The sequence below is a fragment of the Adelges cooleyi genome, unplaced genomic scaffold (assembly GCF_023614345.1).
Source record: "Adelges cooleyi isolate 19-005CV unplaced genomic scaffold, UGA_ACOO_1.1 ACOO_flye_CR_arks_rails_tigmint_CR_PRNA_574, whole genome shotgun sequence".
NCBI lineage: Eukaryota > Metazoa > Arthropoda > Insecta > Hemiptera > Adelgidae > Adelges > Adelges cooleyi.
The window spans coordinates 7,937,014-7,960,040 of NW_026096268.1; the positions used below are offsets into that span (position 1 = coordinate 7,937,014).

A 23,027-nucleotide genomic window follows, 5' to 3' on the forward strand; every position below is an offset into this window, starting at 1 on the left:
CGCCCAACCCCAGGCTCAAACCCACGACCCAGAGATTAAGAATCTCGTGCTCTTCCGACTGAGCTAGCTAAAAAATTATCATTAAAATAAATTGTGAGATTTTCCTTTCGGAGGCTTTATGAAATTCATAACGATAAACCATTCAGATAGTCATAGTCCTTTTAGCATTGTTATAACTGAAATATACATCAGTGTATTATGTTCAAAGCAATGTTATGTTCAATATCGTTTTTTAATTTTATAATAATTATTCTCTATAACAAAAAAAAAAAAAAAATAGCTGTATACTCTTCTGTAAAGTTCGTACATGCCATATGCGTACACACTTAAACCAATATAACAATTTTATTATTGTCGTTTTTACAAAAACTCAGCATATAAATTACTAAAAGTCATTGTATAGGCAACAGTTTACTAAAACTTACCATCTATGCTAAAATTTGTAAACTTAATAGTATTAACACTAGGCAAAGGGAAAATTTAATACTTGACTCCAATTATTTTTAGACTTCTTTATTGCAAAGTCGCATAAATACATTTAAACGCTACTAAAAAAATTAAAACTTTCGAGTTAATTTTTACATATTTTGTTCGGTACACTTCGTCATCTGAAGAACCTGGTAAGAAAACATAATACTTTTAGATTAAGTCAACTTTTAGAGAGAAATATGATGCGCTTCGGAATATTGACGAAAACGGTTGTGGGCTTGATATTGTTCGTTTACACTTCAGTGCGGTCATTGGAAACCGGCTACAAATATACAAACGAACATGTTGAACAAGGTGAACTCTACATGGATTTAAAATGCGGATACCTGTTCGGCGGGTATACACAGGTGCGGCTAGTTAGGGATTTACTTGAAAATCACAATACAGAATTGCAAATGTTGCTGGACATCATTAGTAATATGAACAAATTAGTAAGGTCCCAGATAATTTCGCTGTTCGGTCTGAAAGGAATACGTATTGGTGCTATGTGGGCACTACATTTGTTCACGAGCTTAATAATAAGTTTTTATCAGGATTCAAAAAATACGGCTGAAGACCATCCGAAAATTATCGTAACTCTCAGCTATGTCATCCCAGCAAATTGTGGATTGGCCTAATTACTAGTATTAACGTTGTAGTGAAATCCCAGATAATTTCACTGCTCGGTTTTAAAGGAATACGTATTGGTGCCCTTTGGCTAATACATTTGTTTACGGTTATGCTACCTTTTTTTTATCAGGAGACAAGAAATACGACGGAATATCATCCGAAAATTGTTGAAACTCTCATCTTTGTCATCAAACAACTGGATGACGATTTAGCCGGGTGTCGTAAAGGCAGCTTATTCGATACGTACGACATCGTGTTGTCAAAAGGTTCGTTTGGATTTTGTACATATAAAAAACATATATTTCCACAATACTTGGAACTAGCTCAAGCTCAACTGGAACAAAACAATATAATTAGTGATAGTTTGTTGAAAGAAAGGCTTGAAAATGGTACGACAGCCAGTTCACTTTTATTGAATAACCTAGGCACGCATAATAAGACCGTAGATGACTTACAAAATGTCTATAACTTGAAAATTAAATGGAAAAACACTAGCACGACACTGTCTATGGCTTGTCTAAACTAATTTTTAGTTGAATATAATAATTATCAAATAAATAAACTGTTAGCTTTTTTAATTTTAGGTGTTATCAAAATCTATACAATATATGCCAGTCCACATAGAAGTAGTCTTCGTTTTTTAAGCACTGAAATGACAAGCAGGTATAAAATAATTTCCTGTAAATGTTTCGATAAATATCTGTATATTGATAAAAAATGATTTGTAATATATATTTGTTACAAGCTATCCCTATTAAACATATTCGGTTGAATATTATTATATGATGACCACGTCATTATTTTCACGTCTTTTTAATATATTTTTGTACGTGTCACTCCGCTGCTTTATCTCCGAATTACCAGGTAACGGGTGTAAAACCTTTACATATAGGTATATTTATACATATTTTTTTAGTCATTTTGATATTTTAATCGATAACTTAATTTTTACTGGTCGTTAAACCTTTTAAATAAATAATAATATTTGCAATTTAAGATATTAGTTAATTATCTTGATAGTACTTGCAAGTTGCAACCCTTCTGCTCTTCGGGCGGTTACATACATTTATAAAGAGTCTCTAGAGATATTTTAGGGTGGATATCGGGTAGCTTCCTGTCCCGGCTAGGGTCTCTTAATTTAGCCCTCGAAGACAGACAGTCGTGGGTGTGATCCACTCACCGTACTGCACTGCATCCTATGTGGCTTGAGTATTATAGTTTTGGAAAACGCTAAAACTTCTTTGCCCCTCTAAAATTTGCTTTCAATAATATCAACTTAAGCGTTATTCGGACTATTATTACATATTTGGTTGAATATAATAATAATCAATTAAATAAGTTGTGAGATTTTTTATTCGTAAATATCATAAAAATCATCATGTTTATTGCAGAGCTCATTGGTCGTCCAGAAGACGTATACCGATGAAGTACCTTGAATACCTTACGAATTAGACTTATAATAACTACTTAATTTATACTCTATAATCTAAAAACTTATTCATATTTGTTAACCTATCAACTTAAAAAAACCAAAGCCTTACCACCAACTTAGTCACAATAATGGACGCTGCATAATTTACCATATTTAACTTGAATAACCCCCCGCCTCTCTTTTCGAGTGAATTTATATATTTTTCCCAAATCAAAGCTATAGGCAAGTGTAGAAATATGGAAAGACTTTCGAGAGCTACTAACAAAACTATAGTGCAGAAATCTAACAAAAATTTGGTGGACATGATGTCTTTGACATTTATTACTACTCTTGTATGACGAATGACTTTTTTACACAGATTAATCTAAGCGCATGCGAAGAAATGAAAACGTTTGATTTACTGACTGATGAATTCGGGGTTTTTTGATACGTTAATATTAATTGATTTTAAACGATTTTTACATGCACAAAGGCGATTTTTCGATTAGTATTCATCGTGTAATGGAATTGAACTCTAAAATGAGTCGCAATTTAGATTTGGATTATAAAAAACTTAAATGATGGTGGGGGGGGGGGAATAATTAAATTAAATAATTTACACGATGTTAAAAAGCTGATTATCGAGCTCAAGTAGATGGAAAAACCAAATAAAAAATTTTTTTTTGAGAAATCTAAAATATTAACACATAATAATGCGGTAACTAGAAAAAGTAAAAAATTATGCATACATTATAGTATGTATTGAATAGAATAAAAAAAAAAATAGAAACAATGCAAAAAACATCTAGAAATAGGTCAAATATGCAAAACAGTTGAATAATAGAAGTTGTATTTTTTAACGTGTGTAAGTCAGCTTAAAAATATTGTCTAATCAAATATACCTACGACCAAAACTGTTTTTTTAAGCTCTTAAAAGCGAATAACAAATATCAAAATGTTGTATAGTGAATTCTGAATTTCTCATTCGCAGTATTTCGTTACTCCAAGAACCGGATAAGCAAACTTAATATATTCTGTTGACCAACTAAGCCGCATTTTAAACAAAGATAAGATGCGCTCCGTACTATTGACGACAATGTTTTTAGGCTTGGTGTTGTTTCCATATACTTCAGTACGGTCATTGGAAACCGGGTACAAATATACAAATGAACATATTGAACAAGATAAACTCTACAAGGATTTAAAATGCGGATACCTGTTTGGCGCGTATACACACATGCGGGTAATTAAGCTTTTATTTGAAGAATATAATATGTCAGTGCATGTGGCGATTGGCACCATTACTAATGTAAACGATTTAGTGAAAACTCAGGTAGCTACGTTAATCGCTTTAAAAGGAATACGTGTTGGGGCCATGTGGGCACTACTTTTGTTCAGTAGTTTCATAGCTGATTTTTTTAAGACTGCAAAAAATACACCGCAAGACTATGCGCGTGTTTTCGAAACTCTCGTCTACGTCATCGAAAGACTGCGTGACGACCTAGCCGAGTGTAGTGAAGGCAATTCATTCGACTGGTACGACAGCATGATAATGTCAGGTCAGAAGTTAGGATACGATATTCTCAAGCAAATTCTACTTAAACAACACATGACCCAAGCGTGGGATCTGCTGCACAAAAACAACATAATTAGTAATTATTTGTTGAAAGAAGAGCTCGAAAGCAGTTTAAGACCCAATCTGCTTTTTATGCACAACTTTGGTATGTATAGAAAACTCAAAGAGGACTTTCAAAATAGATACAACTTGAAAATAATATGGAAAAACACGAACACCATTCTGCTTATGGCTTGGCAAAATGCGCGTTACTTGAATTGGAAAAAAACCAACCTCCTACATGTAAAATCGTACTATAAGTCGTGCTATGACTTTTTAAAAATCATCTTGTTCCGGCTATCGTTAAAACACATAAATTATCTAGAGTTCTATATTCTTGACGTGGACCGCTATATGTATTACGTACAAGAATGGCACAATATAGTCACACAATTTGGTACTTTACTACACTTGTCCGAAGATTTACATGTATGCAGCTTGCAGAATTGTCTCAGAAATCTTATCAACGGGGTAGAAAAAATAGATAGTGTGGTCAACTATATAGCTTCAATACTGGTTGAGCTTTGTCAACCTTTTGGATGCGATGCTATTAAACAATTCACTATAGACAATAAAGAATTTACAATCAAATATAGAAGTCTAACCGAAGAAGAAATAGAATCTCTGCAAATACCGTTTAGTCCTGTATGGATTGAATACTACAGCTTGGGAAATGCTAAAACTTTCTTGGCTCATCTCAAATTGGCCTTTAAAAATGTCAATTTTAACGCCATTCGGTCACTTACTGAATATATCAATGAGATCAATCTAACATTTATTGTTGAGAAGTCAGAAAATAATATTGAGGTTTTTGAAAATTTCCAGTTCGATATACCAGATTTTGATTACTTATAAGTAATCATAATAATTATCAGTAGTCTATAGACTAACATTTATAATGTAACCCAAATTTTTATTAAATATAAAATTTAAATAACATTACAATACTAATCAACTTTTATGTCATGATGTGATAATTAAATTTCTATAAAATATAACAAGCATTCTAAAATGTTAGCATATTTTCTTTTTATTATATATTTTGTTATTAACTACCAATATTATACATATTTAGTTGAAAATAATAATTATCAAAGAAATAAACTGTTATTGTTTTTACTCGTAGATTTTATAAAAATCAATACAAAAGGTGTCAGTTCACATTGAGATAGTCTTGGTTCTATAAGCGTTTTAACGAATGACAGGTATAAAATCATTCTATAAATAATTTGATAAAAATCTGTAAATCGCAACCTATATAGGGTGATTATTTTATCATTAACCATTCAATATCTCATAAGGTTTAATAAAAAATTAACATTTTTATTTTCATATTGTTTTTATACAATGTGATCTCAATTTTTCACAATTTTTTCTGTTTTTACTCCCCTCCAAGTTAGTTTTTTTGATAGCAACTTTTGACACTTAAATGGTAACGTACTTATTTTACTAACTTTTTATGTTGAGAATAGTGTACTAAACATTTTGACTGTCGAAAACCAGTTTGGGATAACTATTTTTAAAGTTAGGATGGGAGGGGAAGTGCAGTTGGGAAATGCGCGCAGATAAAAATACTACTACACTCCTTCTTTCCTCCTCCCCTAAACTTGAAACTTCAATAACTTCAAAAATAGTTATCCGAAACTGGTTATCGACCATTCAAAATGTTTAGTACATTATTCTCAATTTAGAACGTTAATAAAATATATACGTTACCATTTAAGTTTCAAAAGTTGCTAACAAAAAAATTTATTTGGGTGGGGGGTAAAAACAAAAAAATTGTGAAAAATTGAGATCATATTGTACAACAATAATATGAAAAAAGCCAGTATAGTGGGGTCCGGGCATAGTTAGGACGGAGAGGTCACATTTCTACAGATTTTATTATAACTAGAAGTGATAAAATCACTTTTAAATAAACGGTTCGATACGAATTTGTAGATTAGCGGCTTAGAAAATATCACTGTCCTAGACACAAAAATAAAATCGCATTATTGTAAAAATAATACCTTCTCAGCTCCGCGCCGAAGCTAAAAAATATTTTTATTTCTTATTATTCCCTATGAGATATTGAGTGGTTCATGATAAAAGAATCACCCTGTATATATTATGAAATGTGTCACAGTATGTTTATACTCAGTTCTAGTCAGGTTCTAGTTAAATCATTTTATAATGTCACCAGAATTGACTTTTGAAAGTTACCTTCAAAAATTGGTTTATATATTTTATATTTATGTGAACAATAAAAACTTACTTTGATCATTTACCATATTAAAGAGTTTAGTAGAAATATTTTTAGTTAGCAAAATTATTTCGTCGAACGGATTTCTTAAAAAAAAAACAGTTTAAATCTAACCAAAATCTTGCCATATTTCATTTAATCTCAAACAAGGAATCTGCCCTCACGTTACTCTAAACAATTTCCACATACCTTCTTCAAATACTATCAAATAATTTGGGGTACACCTTGACAAAAACTAAGCTGAGCACATACACTCCACTAAAATTTAGGCCTGAGCTAAGGATTCGAACCTTTACGAAATACAAGTCTCTTACCCTATAACTCAAACCATACTTTACATTCGGATCTACAAATGAAAACTACAACCCAACTTTCCAAGTTTTACTACAGTCGTTCTTACAACTCTCTGTACAACCATCCAAACCCTCTTGTAAATTACCTTACATTACAATCGATGCCCAATAACCCACCTAAAATATTAAAAAGAAAGTGGTGCAGAGACCTTTCTCTCTCATAATTAATAAAAAATCAAAATAATAAGACTGTCGACAGTGAGCGGCTACTCTTTTCAAGCCTACGAAGTCAATAGCTTCTACTTGTAGTTAACACTTATATTTATTGCATTTATTTTGTATAGCTAAAAAAAACATCAAAATAGTATATGCGGTACTACTAAATAAATTAAATGGTACTAAATAACTTACTCGTTTTTTATTAAACAAAGCAATTATTATATTATATTATATCATTTGTACACGGTTTTATAATAAACCAGGTGTAGTGAAAACAACTTCTGGCAAGTACAAAATTCGAACCTGGAGTGAGGAGTCGATAGTTTTCTAAAAGAGAAAATTTTGTTTTAATAATTTTTATAACATGTATATTCATAATAGGGCATATGTATTTTGTCAACAATGAATATGGTCACCAGACTTCAGTAGAAAATAAAAGTCATGGTTGATTCGAAACGGGAAAAATCGTGAGTACAATATGGTAGGTTGGTATTAAATAAAACACACAAAAAAAAAGGGAGAAAACATACAAAAAAATATGTCGAACTTTGAATAAGTAACAGTTAAGTATGTGGTAGAAAGCTAAAAAATATGGTCTAAACAAATATCTACAGCGAAAACATGTTTTTTTTTGTACTGACGTCTAATTGTTTGGGTTTGGTCTTGACATATTAATTAAAAAAATTAAAATGTTGTCTTATTCTAATATCTTCAGTCGTTATATGTCGTCATTTCAAGAACCAAGCAAGAAACGTAATACTTTATGACCCATTAAGTCGCCTTCAAGAGATAAAAATGGTGTGCACTGATCTACTGACGAAAATAGTATTGGGCACAGTGTTTTTGGTATACACTTCAGTACATTCATTAGAAACCGGGTACGATTATTCAGGCGAACATGTTGAAAAAGATGAACTCTACAAGGATTTAAGATGCGGATACCTGTTTAACGGGTATACATACATGCGGATAATTAAGCTTTTATTTGAAGAACCTTATAATATGACATTTAATATGGCGGTTGGCACCATAAGTTATGTAAACGGTTTAGTAAAATCCCAGGTAGCTACGCTAATCGCTTTAAAAGAAATACGCGTTGGGGCCATGTGGGTACTACATTTGTTCACCAGCCTAATATCCAGTTTTCACCAGATTCCAACAAATTCACACCAAAGCTATAGGAATGTTATCGAAACTCTCAGCTATGTCATTGAAAAACTGAAGGACGACCTAGCCGGGTGTCGTAAAGGTAATTCATTCGACTCATATGACATCATGTTGAAGTCAGGTCAGAAGTTAGGATTCAATGATATCAAGAAAAGTTTAATAAAACAACACATGAGGAAAGCCTGGGATCTGCTTAACAACAACAATATAATTAGAGATTGTGCGTTGAAAGATAAACTAGAAATTAATTTAAAACTTAATTGGCTTTTTTTTGGGCAACCTGGGTATTTATAATGAACTCAAAGAAGACTTGAAAAATTTATATAACTTAAGAATGACATGGAATAACACTAGCACAATGCTGCTTTCGTCCTGGCGAAACACGCGTATCCTTGATTGGAAAAACACCAACCTCCGACATATAAAATCGTACTATAATACCTGTTTTTACTTTTTAAAAATTATCATATATCGTCTGTCGTTAAAACACATGACATATTTACAGCCTTATATTGATAATGTGGACGACTTTCAGTATTACGCAAAAGAATGGTACAATATAATTGTACAATTTGGAACTATGTTAAGCTTGTCCGAAGATCACCATGTATTCAGCTTGCTGAATTGTTTCAGAAATCTTATCAACGGGATAGAAAAAATAGACAGCGTGGTTAGCTATATAGTTTCAATACTGGCTGCGCTTTGTCAGCCTTTTGAATGCGAAGCTAGTCATCTCTTCGTTATAGACAATCAAGAATTTAAAATTAAATTTACCGGTCTGACAAAACAAGAAATAAATTCTTTGAAAATACCGTATAGTACTAACCGGATTGAGTACAATAGTTTGGGAAACGCGAAATCTTTTCTTTCTCATCTGGAATTGGTTTTCAATAATGTCAACTTTAGCGTCATTCGATCAATTTTAGAATACATAGATGAACTAAATTCAACTATTTGTGAAGAGAGATCGGATAATGGTGCTGAGGAATTAGATCTTCTTATCAATTTGTCAGATTTTGAAATATAATAGTCTAATATTCTCATAAAAACACTTATAATGTAAGTCGGTAAGTCATGATACGATTATTCAATTTCCTAAAATAAACAATAATTTTAAAATCTTAATATATTCACTTTTTTTTTTATATAGAAATTTTCTTATTCACTATTATTATGATACGTGTTTGGTTGAATATAATAATTATCAATTAAATAAGTTTTGAGATTTTTTTAATCGTAAGTTTCATAAAAATCAATATTTTAATATTGCCAACTCACTCCGATAAACATTTTTATGACTGAAAGTGGTAAAATCAGTTACTGTAAATGTTTCAATAAAACCCTGTTAATCGCAAAAATATTATAATTATAATTATCAATATCCATCAATGTTCATTGTAAAGGCATTTTAATATTTATCATCGTGTTTATTGCATTGTTCATTGGTCCGTCAGAAGTCTTATACTAATAAAGTACTTTGATTACCTTACGAATTGGACTTATAATAATTGCTTAATTTGTATTCTATAATTATATCTCTAAAAATGTGTTCATTTATCAATGTTTTTGATAATGACCTTCAGTAGTCGTATACCAATAGAGGAATTTATCATTATAGATTTTTTAAAACGCAATCTCTATCCTATAGAAATACTTCAAAATATTTTGCCCACTCTGCTAATATGAATTATTATACTTTATATACATTTTATTGTATTATAGACTGAGTGATTACAGAGGTTCTATCAACCTACGTAAAAAAAAATGTACTGCTAAGTTCCTATGTAATATCGAAGACATCTGTTTTTATGGAATCTATTTTCACCCCTACCAAAACGGCACCTATCCGGTCGGGCGGTTAGAATTTTCGATAAGCCCGAACGGACTCAACAGCTTTTGCATCGTTAGATCAGTTTACAAAATTATAATACTTACAGGCGGTTGTAGCGAGTACGTCTTCATAGCATAAAAAAAACTCTTAGAAAAGTTATGTAAATTCCATTATACTATATTAGTATAATGTCCAAATTTTGAATTACTGTGTATTGTTAACCCACGGGCCACCCTTTTTTTCGTTTGTTTAAATACAATTAGAGCAAGCATTACCAGCCCTGTCTTTTGAAAAATATTTAGCTCAAGAAATCTGGTCATTTCGGACGAACTCGCGAAACCAACATTAAAATATACAATAAGGTGTAAATAATAGAGATAAAACTATTCAGGTGCAATTTAAGTAATAGCATTGAATGGTAATAGTGTTTGCTTAAAATCAAATAACAACCGAAAAAGTTGACCCCAAATTGGAGCGTTTGTATGAAAACTGAATTCAACGAACCAAAAAAATATTTTCATAAGCTATTTTGGTGTTTGTCAATTTAAAGTTCAATAGAAATAATTTTAAATTGTATACATTCAAACATCAAAAAATCCATATGCCAATATGTCAGATTTTGAACAAAACTTTTACTACGTTATACAAATAACCAATGTGTCAGTTAAAACAATATATCGCGAGTTATACACATTTATAATTAATTTAATACAAATTAGATAAAAATTAAATAAATTAAATTATATAATATTTCAAAACCTATAATCAATATGTTACCATAAACTATATTCTCTACAGTACATATTTAGTAAAATATAATAATTATAAATTAATTAAATAGGTTGGTTTTTTACTGGTAAATTTCCGTGTAGAAAAACTCTTTTGTGTGATGATATAATGTGCATCAGTTTACGGGTCAAAATGCCATGTATAAACTAAGGTTTGGACCGACCGGTCGCGACCCCCCGATATTTTTTTCAAAATTACACTGCGTGTCTGTTGCGATGAAAAGAATGTTTTCCAATTTTTTGGATTTTTTTTTCTATTATTTTGGCTATGGTCGCAAAAAGTATGTTGAGTATTTGTTTTGACACCTCTTTTTTATCGTTTTTTTATAGTATCTCCCGCCATCAACAAAATTTTTCGCCTAACAGAAACTCATCAAAATTGACTTTATTATCTTTATTGTCATTTCTGAACTACCAACAATAACTATTTCTGGCAACCCCCGAAAAAGATTTAAAAGCAATGGTGTCGTGACCTGCTAGTTTGAGTTTGATAGCAAAAAATAAAAAGTTGTAAATAATATCATTAATTAACTCTGTTGAATTTCCTAACACTGAGAGGCCTAAATTATGTATATTGTTTCAGAATGTAACAAATTGTAAAAAAAAAAAAAATAATTTCATTATATTATTACAGTATATAGTCACCAAATGTTCTCCATAAAAATTACTAAGGTAATTTTACTTCACCATACAAATATGTGCATTACGTGCATTATATTCTATTAATACACTTGATCCAAGAAAACAATTTCATCGCTGTAATTTTTAAAACAATGCGCGATACAACTTTACCTTTAAACATTATTTTTTGTTAATATTATTATACTAATATAGCTTCGACGCATTATCTAATTGGTTTCATTTAAATTTGCCGTTGTTTCCTGCCTAGTTCTATAACAATAACGACGACTAAATTGTATGCTATAACAAAATACAAATAAAACATTTTGATGCCTCGTAGGTTGTTTAGAAATGACTAAAATTGTTTGTAGAATATAATGTCGTAGGTATTTAACATAAGTCAAAATTCATTGCCATACAGTAAGTTGTCCCGCTATATTAAAAAATTATATTATTTAACGTATTTAGACAGCTAAAAAAATATAGCCTAAACAAATATAAAATAAACTACAGCGAAGAATTGTTTTTTCTTGTAAAGTGACAGAAATACGTTTGAATACGAATAAAAAAAAACATTTTATCTAATTCTAATATCTTCGTTAGTCAGTACATTTCGCCGTCTCAAGAACGAAGGAAGCAAACGTATAGTTTTTTACCGTTTAAATTTACTTTTGGAAAGAAATATGGTGCGGACTGGAACTCTAACAAAAATGGTTCTGGGCATGATTATGTTCGTTTACACTTCAGTGCGGTCATTGGAAACCGGCTACAAATATACAAACGAACATGTTGAACAAGGTGAACTCTACATGGATTTAAAATGCGGATACCTGTTCGGCGGGTATACACAGGTGCGGCTAGTTAGGGATTTACTTGAAAATCACAATACAGAATTGCAAATGTTGCTGGACATCATTAGTAATATGAACAAATTAGTAAGGTCCCAGATAATTTCGCTGTTCGGTCTGAAAGGAATACGTATTGGTGCTATGTGGGCACTATATCTGTTCACGAGCTTGATAACTGATTCCAAACAGGAATTAAGAAATAACACGGACGACCATCCAAAAGTTATCGAAAATCTCGGCTTTGTCATTGAAAAACTGGATGACGACCTAGTCGGGTGTCGTAAGGGAAATTTTTTCGATTTGTACGAAATGGCGTTGAGGTCACGACAGACGTTCGATTTCTTTACTTATAGGAGAACTATACTCTCACAGTACTTGGAACAAGCCAGAGTTCTGATCGAAAAAAACAATATAATTAAAGATAATTCGTTAAAAGTTAGGCTTGTTTTGAATATGAAAACCAATTCTTTATTATTGCAAAATCTGGGTGTGCATGAGCCGCTCAAATATGACTTACAACATGTGTACAACTTGCGAATAAAATGGAACAACACTAGCGCAATGCTGTATGCGGCTTGGCAAAATGCGCGTGTCCTGGATTGGAAAAACACCAATCTCCATAACGTAAGATCATACTATAATGCGTGTCTTAACTTTTTAAAAATCATCATACATCGCCTGTCGTTAAAACACATGGCATATTTACGGCCATATATTTTTAAATCTGGTCCCTTCGTATTTTACGCGCAAGCATGATATAATATAGTCATACAATTTGGTTATATGTTAATGTTGTCCGAAGATCACCATGTAGACAGCTTGTTGGATGCTCTCAAAAATCTTATCAATGGGATACAATCTATAGACAGTGTGGTTAGCTTTTTAGTTCCAAAACTGGTTACGCTATGTCAGCCTTTCGGATGCGATGCTAGCGATCCATTTATAAACCATCAAGAATTCACAACAACATACACAGGTCTGACTGAAAAAGAAATGAATTTATTGAAAATACCGTTTAGTCCCGTGCCCATTGAGTATAATAGTTTGGGAAACGCCAGAACGTTCTTGTCTCGTCTGAATTTAAGTTTCAGTTGTGTCAACTTTAGCGCCATTTGGTCACTTATGAGATATATCGATGAACTGAACATGCCGAATCGTGTCGAAAGGGCGGAATATTGTGCTGACGAATTGGAACATCTTCTTATCAATATGTCAGATTTTGAATTATAATAGTCTAATATACCAAATACAACACGAATTTAACTCTTAATTTTTAAATTAAAACTACATTATAAAAATAATTAATGTATCAGTTAAAACAATATATTGTGAATTAAACAAATATGTGTGCACAACAAGAATAACTTTAAAGTTTAAACATAATATAACCTGTTAACTATGTTAGTTGCCATGATCTATCTCTTCAATACAAATGTAGTTTAATATAATAATCAGTTAAATAAGGTAGTTGTTTTTTTGGCGATGATGTATAATTAATGTATAGGCAACTTTATGTGCCGTATCGTGTATTTTGTTATATAGAATTTCTCTAAAACAAATATAAAACTCTTTAATTGGTTACATATACCACGTGTATACACTTGAACCAACAAAACAATTTAATTATTAGTCATACAAATTCGTATATTAAGATTACTCGCGACTATGATTAATTTAGGGACATTTTATAGGCAATTGTTTTTATAACTTAACATTTATGTTATAATTGTAAATATATTTAAATTAACAAGGGGCAAAGGGGTCCATTTTGATATTTCATTTTTTTTCTTATAAAATGTTTTATCCATAGCCCATAAAATTCTCTATTTTTGAACAAAGTAGACCATTTGACACTTCCAGCATCCTGTGTTCCCATGAAGTCCGATTTAAATTCGAAAAAATGTTTCGAATTTCTCAATTTTTTTTATTCGTTGACTTTAACATAATCATTGCTTTACAACAATGAGTGATACAATTTAAACTTATAATATTAATCAAAATTGTTTGTGGAAAATAATCTCGAGACAACTTAAATAGTTAAAATATTCAGACAAAACTATTCTGCTGCAGTTAAAGTAATTGTGTTTGCATCTAAATAATAATTTAAAAAATCCGTCTCCCTCAATTAGGAAAATGTATTACAAATTTTAGTTCAGCGACCCCAAAAACATAAAATAACCTTCTTTTGATGGTTTTCGATCTAAATTTCAGAAGATTTATGATGGCTTGTTTTGTTTTTTAGACAACTGTGCTTTGGAATGTTGTATAATATTATGTCCAATACGAGGAGCTTAAAAATGCTTTACAATAGAAGATTACAATACAGGTATAGTAGGCTCGGTTTAAAAGCACTTGATCCGTACAAACCGTTAAGATACCTATTGGGTTTTGTGCGAAAGTGGTTGGTGGTTACACGACACTGTCATTATTCACTGGCGTAGTATAGGCAAAATATTTTTAAGCTCTTGCCTACATTCACCGTCGCGACATTGGGTCGAATTAACCATGCGGTTCCGGACGTAGAGGATTTACCCAGCAGAGATAATTTATCACACACAAGCCTATAGCTGTGTCGTGGCATTTAAAAATTGAATGCATACAACACATAACAATATTATTATTTTTATTTGTGACGACCGACTTGAACAGAAAACTAATACAGATGTGATAAAAATAATATATATTGTGCAAATTACACAATGAATTGACAAAAAAAATTGAAAATCAATAAATAAATACATTATAAATGTTTATTGTTCAAAACAACCACTTGAAAACATTAACATAATATATTCTGTTATACATTTTTTTATATAAGCTACCCTTATTAAACATATTCAGTTGACTATAAAAATTATAAATTAAATGAATTGTGAAATTTCTCATTTGTAAGCTTTAAAAAAATCATTATATGAAGTAAAATCAACCGTTTTTTAGCTGAAAGAGATAAGATATACGTATATCAGTATATTAAATCCAATGTATAGGAAATTTTATGTGCCATCATTTTTCTCTACATCTAATAAAAAGGAACTGTATACAATGTGAACGGTTGCACATGATATACTTGTACATACTTAAACCAACAAAACATATTATTGTGTGTATATATTTAAATCCGATTATTGATGTAACTGCAATGCGTTACTGATTTTTTAAAATTAAATTTCCGTTGAGTTTGGTTCAGAAAATGTGTGCAGAATATGTATAGTATAATATATAATGTATATTATACATATAATGTATGTATATTATGCATATAATGTATATCATGCAGCTTATATGTGTGAAAGTAAAAATGTCAAAGTTGGTCTGCTAAACTAAAAAATGATATTATTAAACGTGTGTTCGACATCTAAAATAAGTATGGTCTAAACAAATATATCTACAGCGAAAACGACACAAATGCCGCTTGGCAAATTCATTTTAATTATAAAAATATTATGATTTCAATTTCTATAAAATAAGTAATCGCATAATATTTTGACATATTTTTTTTTTAAAATTATATAATTTTTTGGAAAATGACAATGCTCGCCCTAGCTAGTGAGTTTTAAGTATGAATTCGAGAGTAGAAATGTATTAATTTGTATGGACATGATATATTTAACATTTATTATTATTACTTTTTTATACCGTTTGATATATTTACACAGTTTAAAACTAAGGCTACCTATTAATAATGTAATAAAAAAAAATATTTATATTCTTACATTAAAACACGAACGTTGATACTACATTTTTAACTGTACGAATTCTAATGCTCAGCAAAATGTAATTATTAACCATTAAATGCGAAGGAATTATATATAACATATTTGTCTGCAGAATTCGAACGAAATAAGCTAAATGATGAAAATTTAAATGCATTTCGTATACAAGAAGCGAGCTAATTATTATCATAAAACAAATTTACAATAGGACTAGATGATTTATCGATTCCGGTCAGATGTGGGCATAATAACACATAGCCACGGTTCGATCGGACAATACCTGAAATGTTATACATTCTTTTACCGTTAGCCAACGTACAGTAAATTATTTTTTATCGAATGCAATTTCCAAGATTAAGGACTGTAATTTCCCCGGCAAGTGTATTCATGTGTTGACCATAATACATACATAACCTCGAACCGCTTACTACTCACAATGAAAAACGTTGTAACGTTGTAACAGCTCATACCCTAAAACAACAATGGTCAGTACGGTTTCAATATTGGCAGGCTTATTAAGAAGATTTGTTTGTTTGTTAACCTTTCTTTTGCCTCCTTTTTTCTTTAACGACGGTACAGATCGATTATCGAGGATCGAGTACTTTTTATTGTGACTTTTCTTGCCTCGACGGTCGGAATGGGTTTATACACGCTTAGGTTTACCAACCGCTATTATAACCCGCATTTCATCGAAATGGAAGTAAAAATAAAAACCAAACCGCTTTTGTGTTGAAGTGTTAGCCATCGGTTCATGCACGTACAAGTACTGACGTAGAAGGTGTTTTGGATGTTTTATCGCTTTCGACAAGATAAGACGGCGTACTAATATAAAGATAATAGCGCATAGCGAATTATGTTGTTTAAACAGTATTTTTCCACGCAAACCCAACACAGTACCACCCACCTACCGGCCTACCTGCCTTCACCTGTGTTAGACCTTCGCACCCAGGTAGGTTCACAGTTCGGTGTCACGCATCGTTTTGAAATTATACATTCGATACCATCTAAACGCACCAACAACAAAATCGGAATGGTAAAAACTGTAATAATTAGTATAATAATAATAATAGTAAAAATAGTATATAATTTGTTAAATTTAAATACATCTCTTAAGAATATTTAAAAAAAATCACATTCTGGAATTGTATTATTTTTTTAGCTATTATTAATATAATATGACAGCTCAATAATTACATACATCAAAAATGTATAAAGTAGACATTATACAAATATAGATAACAAATAATAGTTATTATTGTACTGTCATGCCATTGAACACCCGTTTTTACCGTTTCTTCCTCGTTTTATCACATTAATACAAATTGGAAACTAACCAAATACCAGTATTTGCTAGTGTTAAATTTTTACGCGACGGTCCTAACCCAAACCGCTAAAAATACAGATTTATTCAAACGGATATTTATTTGAATACAAACAATTATTATTTGTCATACTAATATTTTGATATCGCCCTTTTGGACCTGAAAAACAAAAATGTAACGAAATTATTGTTTTAAACTTGTGAAGCCAAACAATAGAACTCTGATTATACGGACCAATCGGATTGAAATTAAGATTATAAAACAAAAATTCAGTACATTTTTTTTTTTACTTATTTGTCCTGGTTAAGGGTATTAGAAGTAAATAACCCAGCACTCTAGATTATAACTTACACTGTTAAGTAGAAAAAAACCAAGAACTTATTATATTGCCTAATATAATAAGTACTAATCAAAAATAAACTCCCTTTAAACCTAGTACAACGTCAGACACATTGTGCGGCGTTTTTTTTTTTACCTTACCTTGTCCTGAAACGATTTTTCGATAACGAGATTTGTTTAGTTTTGTTTTATTTCCATCAACGATGTCGTTGTATCGTATAACACTCGATAATATTACCTAAGCAGTTGCTACGTCTCACATTCACTTTGGCGCAATTTTCTTAATAATAATTTATTATTATAATAATGATATATATATATATATATATACACATATCATTATTATAATACTTTTGGATTACTTTGGGCGGGTCGTCGACGTTAAGGTAAGTTGAAACTTTGTCGGAAACACGAAACTTTTCAGACGGCGTTAAAGCTATAAATTTGTACAATATGAGAAACATTTTTTTTTTTTTTTTTGTAACATTTTAGTATATTCGATATGAAATAAGTGACGTGATTTTTTTTATGAAATATATATTAAATACCGGGTGATATGTTATGACAAATATTAATGGGAAAAGTAATATTTTTGCAAATACATAGCAAACTAACAAATTTATGGAAATTAAAGATTCAAGCGCTAACTTTTTTTAAAAATTGTCATCTACATATTTTAAGAGTTAAAAACGTACATTTTGTTCCTATATGAAAAAAAATTATTATTATTTTATTGGTATCAAATATTCGACAGCAAAATCATATTGGGAACGAATTTTGTTTAACGATTATCTTACATAATTACAATTTAACATTATTGAAGATGATTTAATGTAAAGAGAGGTTTATGGACTTATGACAGAATAGGTTTTAAAATGGACACAAACATTTGCTTTATTGATAAATTCGACCATTGGTTCTATGTACATTGGATCCGGTCCTAATGACTCTTACATGATTTCCTATAAAGTGTTTTTTTTGTTCACATATGAATAAAAACTAGCAGTGTACATAATATCTTAGAAATTGCAAAATTTACTGAATTTATAGCTAAAATTGATCTCGATGATATCGAAAAAGTCATTACTTATGGAATTTGAAATAATTAGTTTTTTTATATCTATTGAAAAGCTTGTTCAGTATTCGATACGGTAATTGGTGTTAATTTTATCGAACACGGATGTTGTAACTGTTGAATTATTGGACATCACTGTACGTTCAGAGATAATGTGATTTCGAATGATTAACTACATTTGGCGAGAAAACCCTGACATTCGGTCGAATGTTAATAGGGTTTTTCGGATTTCCATTAAACTAACGTTAACTAGTTAATTAGAGCAAATTTATTTCACTTCCATAATTTTTTTTTTTTACATTTTATTCTAAATATATTATTGAGTGACATTTCCGGTGAAATGTCACTCAATAATACGCTTACTGAATGAAATTAAATAAAAAAAAGACTTTTTATTGCTTTTTTTTTACTCTATCCATTATGTCTCTTTTTTTTGTTTTTAGTACTCTTTTTCATTAAAACAAATTTTCAACCGAAGTCGGTGAATTGAAAAGCGAATTCCCACACAAAGTGTGTTTACCACGAAATTTTCATTCTGCGCCGTAACAGGTTAAAGAAAATAAAAATGTTCTTTGTAGTCTACAGAATTATACTGTTACGTTGTTTAATAAAAATAATAAAATATTTATTTGACGTTTTGCATACAAAACACTTATAACATCATTAATCTTCAATAATATATCACAATTCATTAAATTTTGTATGATATTGTAAGTAATATAGAGAATAAAGGTACTTTTTTTTTTAATGTTCAGATAAAGCGTTTATGACACTGTAAGATTGATATTAAAGTGTACGGGCGGACGATAAAAAGTACGATTTAATCATTTTGAATAAAGAATATATTAAAACACTTAAAACGTAATAAGCTCAACAAATAAACATTTTGTTTTCTTAATATCCCTGTATAGTGTACACTATAATATGACTTATACCGCGGGGAATTAAACAATAAAAATAAAGTATTATTTTACAACCGAAAGTATATAAAAATACAACTGAGAGAGATCTGCAGAAAGTTATGGCCGGTCTAAGGGGTATGGGGGAGTAATTTTTATAATTTAAAAGCACTTAAGAAGAGATATTAATCTCTGCAATGTAAGTTATAATGCACGATAAATAGTTAATTAAAACCCGATTAAGCAAACCTTTCCAGGGAAATAATAATAATTTTTGTTCTTTTACAATAATATGTTTTGAATTTTTGGATTTTTCTATGTCTGTATCCAACTAACTAGATAATAATATATACAACAACCCAAGCAACACGACACGACTTCGTTTTTTAACTACTATTAGTAAGAAATAGATACAGAAGTATTTTCGACCTTATACAATTATTTTGGACAGTATTTAAAATATTATAAAACAAATATAACAGCCACATTGACATCAGCATTACCCTTTGACGATCAAGTCTGAATTGTTGGCACGTTTAGAGCATCATAAACCTCAGGGAAGAGATTTGGAGCCTGAAATTATTATTACTGCAGTCAAAGTACAATATTTGTACACCGTTATACGCCACAAATATGCATTTTAATTCAACTCATGAACCTCATAATATTATCAGTTTTTTAGGAAATGGTTAAGAATTATAACAATATTAGCCCATTAGTTATATTAATTTTAAATATATTATGATTTGAGTGTGTATACCTATTTCATTAAGTAGGCTATTACATGAAGGGCTGCGGGAAAAAAAGATCAATGTCAATTTTTTTTGAAAATGAGATTTTGGTATAAAAATTATTTGTATTGACGTATTGTATCTTTTATGCGCTCGACCAGGGAAAAACCAGATTAGTCAAGAGTAACGACCGCCGGAAGTTTAGGCATACATGCAGAATGTATTACGTTTTGAAATTAAAAACATGTTTTTTCTCAGAATGAAAGAAAATTGACATTGATCTTTTTTCCCCGCAGCCCTTTAAATACTTGGAACAACGTACGAAAAGAATATTAAATCATGGGCCTATCCCGGTGGAAAATTGACAGCAACATTATATTTGTTAACAGTTCACCCGTCTTTTGTGAAACATTCTTAAAATACCAACATTTAGACGTAAGGCCGAATTGTCGTCATGATAGGGTAATGTGAGCTTCGGTCCTGAGTGCAATAGTGTATCATATTATACCAGATAATAATGTACATTATCGGTCTATCGAAACGCGCAAAACCCTACTACAAAATGTTCATTGTTGTCCGACCACAGCGGCTATCTGCGAATAATAAATTCGCAATATAATAACGTTGCACGTTTAATCGTTTGGGCGCGGTAATATCGAAATCTATTAATTAAAAAAAAAAAAAACCTCTGAAACCGTTGGAAAACTGTGTATTTATCGAAATTCCAAAAAGCGAACCGTTTTCGACTTACCCAACGCGTCGAGTACATTAATAATTTATAACAGTTTGTGGCGATTTTCGAACACAACGATTAAGCACCGTTTTTGGTTTTTTTTTTTCAGGGTTAATTAAAACGAAATAAAAATATATACATATTATATTCAATAGCGGTAAAACCGCCAGACGAACGTACTGGCTAATGGTTTTTCGGTTTTACTGGATTTTTATTGCCTTTTTTTTTTCACCCTCCGACGTTAAGGGAGGTGTTACAAGGTGATCGGCCCGGAATTTACGGCTTCGTCGGTCCCATAAACCACCGGCCAAAACGGTCGTGCGCCACAACAACAGCTACACACAATCGCATTTACCGAGGGGTGACCGGAGCCCAATTTAATTATTATTACTGTCCCCGGTGGTTGCGCCTTTTACCTAAGTACGAAGACCCACCTAGGTCGGACACGAGATCCTAATAATAATAGCAACGGTTATTGGTGGCACACGATCGCCGCCGGTCGAGAATAATATGTTATTTTTTTTTCCGCCTTCCCTAATGGACCCGACCCCGGCGGTCGTGGCCGGCTAGCCAGCGTTTAATAAATAATCGTCCGGCACCGGTTAAAACCGCAATCGAAAATTGGCTAATGTTTACGACCCTTCGGCGGGGGTGTGCGGTGGACTAGGTCGTAAAAAATCAACTAACCGTATTCGACCAGAAGATATTATTAGCTGTTGTATCCGTCTGAGTCGCATAGCGCACCTGTCCGTGTAAACCGCTCCATGTCTACGTGCACACGTGCTCCGACCACGACACATATATGTATTATACATTACTGTATTATCATATTATACCATGTGATGCGAATACGGATATCTCCGAAATTGAGTTAGAGTATTGAAAATAGTATGGTTTTTTTTTGGACGTTTTAGACTAAAATAGTCAAAGAATTTGCATTATCTTTACAGAATTTAAATAGGACCATCTACAAAAGTAGGCGTGATTTTGTCAGGCTTTAAGGTCTAAAATACCACCAAAATGCCGTTCACCCATTGAGCAAATTGTACAAATTTAAAATAATACTTTGAAGCTTACACGAAAATTATCTTTTAATAAAATGACATGATGGAATTTTACCCGCTACATATTTGTAGCTAAGAGAAAATGACCAAGTTGTTGCACTTTGAAGCCTTGGAGTTTTTCTTTACACCAACATTGCCGACAAGAAGTCCCATTTCGCTTACGGCTTGATTTTGTTCATTTCCTAACTTCTTTTTTTTTTTTTTTATAGAGGAGATGCTGGGTTAATTTTAAAGGTATAAATAAATTATAATATTCTATTAGGATTTAAACTATATATTTTTCGATTTGTTTTTATTTTCAGTCAAGATTAAGACGCTGTATGTATTTGGAATACCGCTAAAAATGTTGTAAAAAAATAATATTATTTGATTCATTAAGGATAAGACACTCGTATTCTCTTAAAATACTTACAATTTTGTTATTGCAGTTTATGATGTTTCACATTACTGCCACAACGGTAATAACATTGGCCTACCGTACATCAATGTTTCAAAAGTCAATAGAGCTGTAGAAAACGCTAAAAATTGTAGATAATTATTAATTTTATAATACCATAGAATAACTCATACGGATATGTTTTAAAAAACTATAAAGTCGCTTAAGTTTTTTGAGGAAAATACGAGTGTCATGTTTAGTGAATCACATACCGCTTTTGCGTTGCCAAAACAGCTATTCCCCTCGCCCCGGTTTATTCTCGGCTACAGAGAGACGTGCAACAATAATAATATACTTAGCCCAGTTCTTTCGGCTGAAAACAATATACAATATGTGTGAAAAACAGAAGGTGGGCTCACAATTTGATTGACGAGGGTGGACCGATCTCGCGTGCTTTGTAACGCGTTGGACAGCGTTGACGTGACAACGCACGTTTCCGTTTTGCGATTCAGTTTGGTCATAATATACAATACAAACGCAGTACTTGGAAAATGGTTTTGAAACAGGAACTAGTTCACGTTCATCTTGTTAAAAAGGAGCTATAGTTTCTTTTCCGATCTAGGCTTGACGGAAGGCACTACA

The 23,027-nt window shown here is 31.3% G+C and overlaps 1 protein-coding gene and 1 long non-coding RNA gene across 9 annotated transcripts; both read left to right on the top strand.

Annotated features, from left to right (window-relative positions):
• The first annotated feature begins 409 nt into the window (after nucleotides 1–409).
• LOC126843598 (uncharacterized) lies at nucleotides 410–5,064 on the top strand. 8 transcript variants are annotated; one of them, XM_050581220.1, is made up of 4 exons: nucleotides 410–1,364; nucleotides 1,683–1,761; nucleotides 3,501–3,752; nucleotides 3,832–5,064. In XM_050581220.1, exons 3-4 carry the CDS (start codon nucleotides 3,716–3,718, stop codon nucleotides 4,977–4,979), a joined length of 1,185 nt encoding a protein of 394 aa, XP_050437177.1. In that variant the 5' UTR covers nucleotides 410–1,364; nucleotides 1,683–1,761; nucleotides 3,501–3,715; the 3' UTR covers nucleotides 4,980–5,064. The 8 variants fall into 8 exon arrangements, with proteins under 8 accessions (XP_050437177.1, XP_050437179.1, XP_050437172.1 ...); XM_050581222.1 differs by having other exon boundaries at nucleotides 410–836; nucleotides 1,229–1,364; nucleotides 3,501–5,064; XM_050581215.1 differs by having other exon boundaries at nucleotides 410–620; nucleotides 1,229–1,364; nucleotides 3,501–5,064.
• A 191-nt stretch (nucleotides 5,065–5,255) lies between these two features.
• Nucleotides 5,256–8,378, top strand: LOC126843614 (uncharacterized). Its single transcript, XR_007686451.1, has 3 exons — nucleotides 5,256–5,329; nucleotides 7,260–7,345; nucleotides 7,594–8,378. It is a non-coding gene; the product is annotated as an uncharacterized LOC126843614 (long non-coding RNA).
• The last annotated feature ends 14,649 nt before the right edge of the window (nucleotides 8,379–23,027 follow it).